General features: G+C 49.6%; 1 protein-coding gene across 2 annotated transcripts in view; it reads right to left on the bottom strand.

Moving 5' to 3' along the window:
• Positions 1–4,182: 4,182 nt before the first annotated feature.
• Positions 4,183–10,527, bottom strand: part of TMEM127 (transmembrane protein 127) — a 13,672-nt gene continuing 7,327 nt past the window's right edge. For both annotated transcript variants that reach the window (XM_017524133.2, XM_017524134.2), the window contains exons 3-4: positions 7,380–7,544; positions 4,183–6,656 (exon numbers count right to left, since the gene is read on the bottom strand). In XM_017524133.2, coding sequence (XP_017379622.1) covers positions 6,349–6,656; positions 7,380–7,544 — 473 coding nt within the window. In that variant the 3' untranslated portion in view covers positions 4,183–6,348. The remainder of the gene's footprint in view (positions 6,657–7,379; positions 7,545–10,527) is intronic.

Raw genomic sequence — 10,527 nt, 5'->3', positions numbered from 1 at the left:
AAAAAAAAAAAAGAAAAGAAAAGAAAAAAGGGCTGGGCACGGTGGCTCACACCTGTAATCCCAGCACTTTGGGAGACTGAAGGGGTGGATCTCGAGGTCAAGAGATTGAGACCATCCTGGCCAACATAGTGAAACCCCGTCTCTACTAAAATACAAAAATTAGCTGGGTGTGGTGGTGTGCACCTGTAGTCCCAGCTTCTGGGGAGGCTGAGGCAGAAGAATTGCTTGAACCTGGGAAGCAGAGGTTGCAGTGGGCTGAGATCTCGCCACTGTGCTCCAGCCTGGCGCCTGGTGACAGAGCAAGACGCTGACACACACACACACAAAAAAAATTGCATGTGTGTACACACAAGCAAATTTCTCACATCCTGGTTAGAGTATGAGGCAAACAGGTGGACAGAATGAACAAGGGGGTGGAGTGCAGTGGCTCATGCCTATAATCCCAGCACTTTGGGAGGCCAAGGCAGGTGGATCACCCGAGGTCAGGAATTTGAGACCAGCCTGGCCAACATAGCGAAACCCCGTCTACTAAAAATACAAAAATTAGCCAGGCATGGTGGCGCATGCCTGTAATCCCAGCTACTTGGGAGACTGAGGCTGGAGATTTGCTTGAATCGGGGAGGTGGAGTTTGCAAGGGAGCCGAGATCACAACACTGAACTCCAGCCTGGGCAACAGAGCAAGACTCCATCTCAAAAAATAAGCAAATACAAATGAATAAGGGACATTCTTCCTTTATTGAAATAAAACTCATCCACCACCCCAAGGTTATTCTTGAAATTCTAGAAGGAAACTCTCCACCAAGAGTGATGGCACTAGACATATATAATGAGAGACCCACAAGAGGGAAGTGAAGCCACGGGGGGCATCTGGGCTACATAGTTTGTCTTGCCACATAGGTAGGCCCTTTACAAGGCTAGCTGCCATTTTCCACCCAGACAGGACAGGAACCTTCCAAACAGGGCAGCCTGCAGGCCCTACACCGTTCAGGCCCCATTCTCAGATACCCGTACAACCCATTAAGCCAGACGGACTCACAGCTGTCTCTACAAAGTTCTTTGTTACCTGACTCCTTAGACACAGGGTTGGGCTGACGGGCCTCTCTCTCGCCTTGAACATCTTATGAAGTCCCTTGCCGCCCACTGTATTGCTGTCCCAAATCAGCTGAAGGAGGTGGCTGGTCCCACATAAACCCTCCAGCTCTGGGACCAGCCAATCTCCCTGGACAATGCCCTCTCCCCCAGCAACAAAGCCAAGAATTTTCTGCAAAGCTTATAGTGAGGAACTGGTATCTTAATTCTTTTTTTTTTTTTTTGAGATGGAGTCTTGCTCTGTTGCCCAGGCTGGAGTGCAATGGTGCAATCTCAGCTCACTGCAACCTCCACCTCCTGGGTTCAAGTGATTCTCCTGCCTCAGCCTCCCAAGTAGCTGGGATTACAGGCACCCACCACTGCGCCCAGCTAATTTTTGTAGTTTTAGTAGAGATGAGGTTTTGTCATGTTGACCAGGCTGGTCTCGAACGCCTGACCTCAAGTGATCTGCCTGCCTCAGCCTCCCAAAGTGCTGGGATTACAGGCATAAGCCACTGCGCCTGGCTGCTATCTTAATTCTTAAACCAGTGACCCTACTAAAGTGTCTTCATTTCAGGTGGACTCATTCAAAATGACATTTTCAGGCTAGGTGCGGTGGCTCAGGTCTGTAATCCCAGCACTTCGGGAAGCTGAGGCAGGAGGATTGCTTGAAGCCAGTAATTTGAGACCAGCCTGGGAAACATGGTCAGGCCCTGTCTCTACCCCCCAAAAAAAGACATTTTCTCTTCCCCCATGCACCTTCCAACTCCCATTAAAATGCCACTCCCGGCAAAAAAGCAGGGGAATAGGGAAGATTGTAGGCTATTTGAAAACAAGGCCATGAAGTTTGTCAGTTTCCTTGTGTCTCCCCACAGCACCTGTATTCCATTAGTGCAGTGGCTGAGAGCATGGACACCATGGGCAAGCTGCCAGCTGAAGATCCTCTAGTCATCTTGGGAAAGATGCCCTCCCGCAGATGCACCACCCCTTCCTGTGCCCCAGGGTCCTCTCCTTGTGGACCTTCACATCTCATGGCTTCCAGTATGTGGGCCCCTCTTTGCCTGCACAGCTGATGCTACCTTCCAGCTGCTGTGATGGGTGGGCAGGGACTGGGGCTCCCGCATTGCATTCCTGACTCCAGCACGTGGCTGAGATACTGGGCCCTGAGACCGACTGTGACTGCCCTCTTCCCCTTTGCCAGGTCCTGTCTCCCACTTCCGACACCCTCACTTAACGCCAGGCAGAACCTTTCCCATTGTCATGTTATTAAAATAAAGCTGCGTCCCACCCTTCCCTTCTCAAAATATTTCCAGGGCTTCCCCTGCTGTTAGTGCCTTAGATGAGTGCCTCTCGCCTATCTAACCTCTGCTTTCACCACGTCCTGGCCACAGTGTGCTTTTGCTCTTGCCATTTTCTCAGCAGGAGTGTCCCTACCTCAATTCACTCCCACATCAAGTGTGGCTCAAGCTGCGTCCTCTAGGAAGCCTTTCATTATCACTCAGCTCAGAACTGGCTTCCTTCTGGGCACAACACTTCTCCTAGCCAGCCGCCCACTTCACTGTCTTTCTGTGGACAAGTCTATCTCCTGAACTAAGGACACAAAATCCTTGGAGACAGGGTCCCATCAGTCACTGTATTTCTCATGGTGCCTAACAGTGCTTTGTCTGAATGGACATGAAATGAGAGAGAACACACTCCCAACTTCCAAGAAAGATGTGTATTCTCCCTAGCAATAACAAAAGACACCTAATGGGCCACTCCCTGAAGGGAGCTCTCAGCTCTTTTACCATGTAGGTGGAAGGTAGGAAGGTAGGAAGGAAGTAAGAAAGGGAGAGGGGGAGGGAAGGAAGGAAGGAAGGGAGGGAATGAGGGAATGGGGGCAATCAAGGCCTGGGACTGCCCTACAGGAGGCTTACAGGCCACATTCCCACACTATCTCTACCCCCATGCCTCTCCTAGTAAGATTCATTGCCTACGATTTCAAAGAAAGTGCAGTTTCTAGGGAGTGATGGAATATGTGAAATATACAAAATAAAAAGAGAGGAAAACATACAAATTATTAAATAAAATTTAAAAATAGGAAAGGCTGGGCGTGGTGGCTCCAGCCTGAAATCCCAGCACTTTGGGAGGCAGAGGTGGGTGGATCACCTGAAGTCAGGAGCTCGAGACCAGCCTGACCAACATGGAGAAACCCTGTCTCTACTAAAAATACAAAAAATTAGCCAGGTATGGTGGCACATGCCTGTAATCCCAGCTACTCACAAGGCTGAGGCAGGAGAATTGCTTGAACCTGTGAGGTGGAGGTTGCAGTGAGCCGAGATCATGCCATTGCACTCCAGCCGGGGCAACATGAATGAAATTCTGTCTTAAAAAAAAAAACAACTGGGGGAAAAAAGTGCAGTTTGTTGTGCAAGCCAGAGCCCAAAGAAGTCTATTCAGAAGTATGTTTTCTCCCACAGGATAGCTAGAGTTCCAGAGCCACTTTCTCTTCTGTAGCCCACCAGAGGAAGCAGCGTGAAGAGCTCAGGGTTTGAAGGCTGGACCTTGGTCAGGAGTCAGCTTTTTCTAGCTGTTCCAGAAAGACCTAGAAACTTCCTGTGTGAAAATAATCAGGATTAGGAAGTTCTGGGGGTGAAAATGCCATGCATGGAGCTGGCCCACGTCAAGTCCCTTCTAACTATTTTAAATTAGGTCCTTAGCTGGGCGTAGTGGCTCACGCTTGTAATCCCAGCACTTTGGGAGGCCGAGGTGGGTGAATCACCTGAGGTCGAGTTCAAGACCAGCCTGACCAACATGGTGAAACCCTGTCTTCTAAAAATACCAAAAAAATTAGCCAGGAATGGTGGTGCACGCCTGTAATCCCAGCTACTCAGGAGGCTGAGGCAGGAGCATCATATCATTTGAACCCAGGAGGTAGAGGTTGCAGTGAGCTGAGATCAAGCAACTGCACTCCAGCTTGGATGACAGAGTGAGACTCTGTCTCAAAAGAAAAAAAAAAGAAAAAAAAATTAGAACCTCATGAATGTCTCCTTCTTCTCTGAGACAAAGTGAACAAACCACATCAGGAAAATTATGACAGAAAAATGACAGGAAATGACAGGCAGCCATTGGCATTTCCATTCTTATTTTTGGATTCTGGGTGTTTGCTTTCCTTTTTAATTTTTTTCCTAGAAAAAAAAAAATACAACCAGGGGAATTTATATGACAAACTATCAGTGTCAGGATGACAGAGGAAAAGAGAAAGAAGGGGAAGGCCAGAGGCATGGGAAGTGAATAAAAAGTGGGTTCCAGATTGCATGGAATGGTCCACAGGGTCATGTACAGGTCCTCAGGAGATGACTGGTCCCTTTGGCATGCATGTCTGGTGCCTGGTCTTCTGGTCTGCCTGCTCAAACACCCATGGGCAGAGATAACTGGCCACATGTAAACCTGCCAACAACAAACTCAGGATTTTACAGAAAGACGTAGTTCAGTTCCTTGGCTTTATGGTCAGGCATCACACAGCAGGTAGCTAGCAGCCTTTCTTGCCTGAGAGAAGAGTCCAGAAGAGCAGGAGAGTCACCTTTGAAGACACTCTGGCATCACAGCAGTGAGCTGCAAGCAGCCACCCGCTCATGTGCAGATGTGGCCCTCACCACCCATGCAGGCGTCTGTCCAGACATCCCCAGTCAATCTGGCCAAAGGATGGGACGTGACAGTCCCTTTCTAGCCACAGCTTCATAGTGTTGTCCATTCTCCAGTCTTGCTTGAACTGCCTATCACCTTAAAGGTTGGAGGAGATTGGAATCCATTTCCTTTTCAGCTCAGCAATGCACGTTCATTCCCAAGAAACAATTAACTTAACAAGGACAGATTGGCCATCTGGATCTACACTGAAGGTCTTTCAAGTTTCATCCACTTTATACCCAGAGCTCAGGGCAGAAAATTCAGCCAGAGCCAGAGCAAACAGGGTGGCCAGAGTGACGGCTGAGAGAGAAAGTGCCAGCAGCACACTGCAAGGCCAGAGTACATTCAAGAGGGGGAGAGGGGCATGCGGCAGGTTGGAGCCCCAAGTCAGAGTCTAGGGCAGCATTAAGTCTGACGGAACACAGCCCGGCCTGCTGGGCTGACAGGGTGGGTCTGATGCCTCATGTGACGGGGCCCCACTGGTTGTATCCCTATGTGGAGGTTGGTGGGTTCCTGCCCTGTTGTGGCCCCTGTTCCTGAACTGAGGCCAGGTTCCATCTCAGTGCTGCAGTCCTGAAGAAGCACCATGCTGGCCCGCCAGCCAGGCCACAGTCCTCAGCCCCTCTGGGTTCCACAAGAAGGCCCCAGGGAGCCATAGTCGCTGGGAGGGAAGGGGCCAGGGAAGGGAGGCTGCATTCTGCTGGGAGAGACTCAGGGAGGGACTACCATAGGCTTGGAAGAAGCTATGGGCCAAATATTGCAGAGCCAAAAGGAATGGGATACATTTCTAAAAAGTGACAACAGTCTTGTCACTATTTTAAAAACAGAGTATTGTTGCTGTTGCCTGGCTTTGTTTTCTTCCTTTTAAAACCACTCACATTTAAAAGGTGAAAGGGCTGGGAGATGTAGTCCCCTTTACTTTCATCCTTGGTAGGCACCAGGAGGCCTCAGTCTTATGCTGGCTCCTGCTCTCCTTGTCTGGGCTCCAGTCACACAAAGCAAAGCCAGGGAGGGTAGCAACTGTTCTGCCTTCCCAACAGCAATTCCCTTTCCCCATAAAACCAGGGCACACGTGAGGAGAAGTCCAAAGAGTAAAGTGCACAGAACTCCCCAGAGCAGGTGGCCTGGGGGTGGGTCACTCCGAGAAGAAAGCGGGCTGGGGGCATCAGCCCAGAGCCACAGCTATGAAACAAACACTGATCCCTGTGATATGAGCCTGCAGGCCACAGTCCCCTTTCCCTTGGGCCCTCTGACACTTCTTCCTGGGACTGTCCACTCTCAGCAGCTCTCCAAGGAAAGTCTCGGTCCCAAAGATATGGCCCATCCTGGGGGAAACTTGGATGACCTTCCCTGGCTGCTAATGACTCGTGAACGTGAAGGGAGCAGGATGCGGCAGGAGGGAAACAGTGCATTATAGAAAACCAGTGGACCCCCAGTTCTGAGAGCAGGGATACTCAAATAACCCTAAAGGCAGAGTCTCTCCTGGGGAAGGTTTGGAGAACATGGTCAGGATCCTACCAGTGAGGCCTGCTGGGGAAAGGAGCTCCTCTGGGTGCGAGAGGAGTTGCAGAGTCGGGGGCAGGGTTGCCGAGGAAGAGAGCCCAAGGTTGGCATTAGGGTGTGTAGGCAGGAGGTGGCTGGAACTGGTTGATGACCTCATATTCCGCCGGGTAGGGCTCGTTCTCCTCCATCTCAGAAAGCAGCTCCAGAGCCTGCTCCTCTTCCTCTGTGGGGTAGTGGCGAAGGAGGTTGGCTGCCGTGGCCAGGATTGAGGCTCCACCAGCTCCTGCCACCAGGTAGAAGCTAACAGCAAAGGTGACATAGACCTGGGATCCATGGTACTTCTTATGCTGCTGCTGCTGGGCCAGGATGAGTTCAGAAGCCCAATATGAAAAGCCAATGACAGTGGCACACTGCAGGACTAGGGGACAGAGGGACAGCACAGAAGGGGGATTAGCGGGCACTCCACAACCAAGATGCTTGAGGACCCAATCGCAGCCTCACTACCCAATCCCCATTCTCAGGGAACCTGCTTGGCCCCAGACCCAGCAAGGAGGAGCTCTCTTGGCCATGGGATTCCTGACCTGAGGCTGGGGACAGCAGTCTGACCTGATGTAGGCCAGATTCCTGCTGTCTTAAGGAACAAATAGGGTCATACAGCTTGGGAGCTGGAGTGGGCACACCACAATTCAAACCAACACAGCAAAGCAGGCATGATGGAGGACAGCAGCCACATACAAGAAAAGGCTGGTCTGTAGGGAAGCAGGAAGGTGGAGAGGAGAGAATCTGACCAGGAGCTCCAGAGGAGACAGGGGAGACAGCCTGGTTCCTTCTTCACTCATGCGGGATCTGAGCTCAGTCGGGCTTCAAATGCCATTTTAGAGAGCTGTGAGCTTCCTTGCAGAATTTCTAGCAACATTTCCTCTCTACAGCTGGGCTGAGTGGTTTGTGATCCTGGCAAGTTAGCAGCTAGACTGGAGCAGGCTGCTGACACCGTGACACTCTGGGAAAGGCTGGAGCTTCGCACATGAGCTCCTGGAAGGGTGTCTGCTCACAGAAACCAGAGCCCCCACCAGCAACTCCAGACAGGATCCCCCTGCCCTGTGGCAGTTCCTCCCCCACTGTGAGGGGGACCTGGGCTTACCAGTGAGGATATGGGCGAAGGCATAGCGACGGGTGATCTTCAGGGCGGGATGCTTGGGACCAAAGACATCCAGAAGGAAAGCGGAGAGACTACACAGGATGCCCAGGAAGCAGAAGGCAGCGATGACCCGCAGGAGCAGCACTGTCTGGGGATTCATGCAGAAATCTGTAGGGGCAGAACCAAATCTTCAGGGACCCATGTAACACCTGGTGCAGGAAATCTCGGCCTAGAAGGGGCTTGATCCCCTCCACCACAGTCCTGGGGAGCCAGGGCAGTTCTGCAGGACACTCTCCTAGCTCTTGCTCCTAGGTGGTCTGCAGGGGAGCTGGAACAAATTCCACATTAGCAGACAGAAGCCCTGGGCCACTGCCCTCCTGTACCTCAAGTCCTGCTCTTTCTAAGAAGACAAGCCTAAGTGCAGGATTCCACTTCACTGTATCTGCCATGCCCTTCTAACCATTTTTAAAGACACTGACAATTAACCTGACATGTTAATGCATTCTGCTAAAGGAAAAGCCTGAGCAGGCAGGAAAAGCCTGACTTCTGAGTTGAGACAGCCAGAGAGGCTAAGACCACAGGTCAATTAATGTTGATTGTCCATTTACTCACTCATTCCTTCCCTTTTTGTTCCAAAAAGACGTTGAACTTGAAGACCTATGCTAAGTGAAATCAGCAAAATGTAGGACAAATATTTTATAATTCCACTCATACAAGATACCTAGAATAGTCAAATTTATAGAGACAGAAAATATAATAGTGGTTGCCAGGGGGTAGGGAGTGGGGAGAACAGTAAGTTATTTATGTGCACAGAGGTACAATTTGAAATGATGAAAAAGTTTTGGAAACAGTCGTAATGCTTGCACAATGTTAATGTGCTTAGTATCACTGAATTGAACACTTAAAATGGTTACTACTTTGGGTGGCTGAGGTGAGAGGCTTGCTCGAGGCCAAGAGTTTGAGATCAGCCTGGGCAAGAGAGTGAGACCCCATCTCTCTGAAAAAAAAAAAAAAAAAAAAAAAAAAAAAAAAAAAAAAAAAATGCTGGGCATGGTTGCGCATGCCTATAGTCTTAGCTCCTTTGGAGGCTGAGGCAAGAGGATTGCTTGAGCCCAGGAGTTCGGGGTTATAGTAAGCTATAATCACACCACTGTACTCCAGCCTGGATGACAGAGTGAGATCCTGTCTCTTAAAAAAACAAAAGGTTAAAATGCTAAGTTTTATATTTTGTATATTTTACCAAAAAAAAAAGTGAAATAAAGAGGAAGAAAGAAGTTGCAGCAGTTTAGAGAAAGTGCAGCTACAAGAAAGTATTACATAGGTTAGAAAAGGGGGTAGACTATACTGTCGCATTGAGTTTTGCTCCCTCCCCAAACCCTACAAGAAGAAAAGAATTTTTTTTAAAGGCATAAACCCATACAAAAAGAAACAGAGGTGTAAAACAAGATTCTGAAAACTGGAAAGTAAAGGGCATAGCACTACCTACAAAAGACTCAGCAGAGCTGGGGAACAAGCCAGCAATGGGAAAAGCTAGGAAACAATCACATTTATGCCACAAAAGCCTCAGAAGGCTTGGACAATGCCAACGTGCACACATTAAGGGCATAAATGAAAGAAAAGGAAGAGACTGAAAGGAAAGACACAGTACTCAAGGAGACCCTGGGAGTTATGGTGCAGGGAGAGCCCATGACGACAATCATGCACCAGACACACAGAGCAACTTGTATTTCCCTCCAATACTTTAGCTATTCTTTTAAAAAAGCATTTCAACTAGACAACACTGTCTGTCTCCTTTGATAACTATGCAAACTGCCACAGCTCCCAGAGGCATAGGGTAGAATAAAGGCTGAACCAAAAAGAAACCAGGCTATGATTAATATTTTAAGCTTTAAAGAAAGTAGGAAATGGGGCCGGGCAGGGTGGCTCATGCCTGTAATCCCAGCACTTTGGGAGGCCGAGGAGGGTGGATTACCTAAGTTCAGGAGTTCCAGACCAGCCTGACCCAATATGCTGAAACCCCATTTCTACTAAAAATTTAAAAAATTAGCCAGGCGTGGTGGCATGCACCTGAAGTCCCAGCTACCTAGGAGGCTGAGACAGAAGAATTGCCTGAACCCAGTGGGCAGAGATTGCAGTGAGCCAAGATCATCACGCCACTGAACTCCAGCCTGGGCAATAGAGCAAGACTCCATCTTAAAAAAAAAAAAAGTAGAAAATGGGGCTTTAACTTCCTCTCCCTTCTCTGTTATAGCCACTGGCAAGTTCTTTTATTTAGGCCATGGGTCAAGTGATTTAGGAAAATTTGGAAAGGGCTGGCAAGACTCAAGCTATATAGGGTCCTTTCCTGAACTTGACCTCAGGCTGAGAGGGTGTGGGATGTGATCATCAATCTCTAAGGCATACCCAAACAACTGTGGCACTGGCTGAAAGCGTGTCCCCAAGTCCTCAAAGAGTCCGAGTTCTAGGTCTGGACAAGGGCCTAGGAGTCTGGATTTTAACAAGAAGCCCAGGTAATCTCCATGCAAGTGATCCAAGCCCCATACTTCAAGAAACACTGGTTCCAGACCTCAGAGGATGGTGGACTGATGAGGGAAAGTCCAGGAACCTGGAGAGGGGACCCAAACCCAGTAAAGCTGACTCAGCCCATCAGACGCTGGCATCACAGGTTCTACGTAGAGGGAAGCCCTGCGCCTTTGGGATTGCGCATACATACCCTGCCTCAGGCTCAGAGTTTGCCTGGCAGAAACTGGCTGGGCCCAGACAAGGCTCATACGCCTCTGTCTGACTTTGGGTCACCCACCAAGCAGCCCTCAGAGCTATCTTTCATGATCTCTTGTCTGCTGACCATGTTTTAGGCCCAAGCATCCAGCCTGGGTAACTGCCTGCTTCTTCCAGAAACCCTGCCTGTGTATGAGGCCTGCCAGCAACTGGAACCAGCCTTCATCGAACCCCTGCAGAGATGTAGTGCATGGGGCCTTGCTGAAAGAAAAGCTCTAGGAGACAGGGGCTATCTCCTGACTTTATTTTAAATATTATTAAAAGCTGAGAAGAGTGGGCCGGGCGCGGTGGCTCAAGTCTGTAATCCCAGCACTTTGGGAGGCCGAGGCGGGTGGATCACGAGGTCAAGAGATCGAGACCATCCTGGTCAACA

Source organism: Cebus imitator, unplaced genomic scaffold (assembly GCF_001604975.1).
Source record: "Cebus imitator isolate Cc_AM_T3 unplaced genomic scaffold, Cebus_imitator-1.0 Scaffold31, whole genome shotgun sequence".
NCBI lineage: Eukaryota > Metazoa > Chordata > Mammalia > Primates > Cebidae > Cebus > Cebus imitator.
This window is presented reverse-complemented; position numbering and strand designations above follow the sequence as displayed.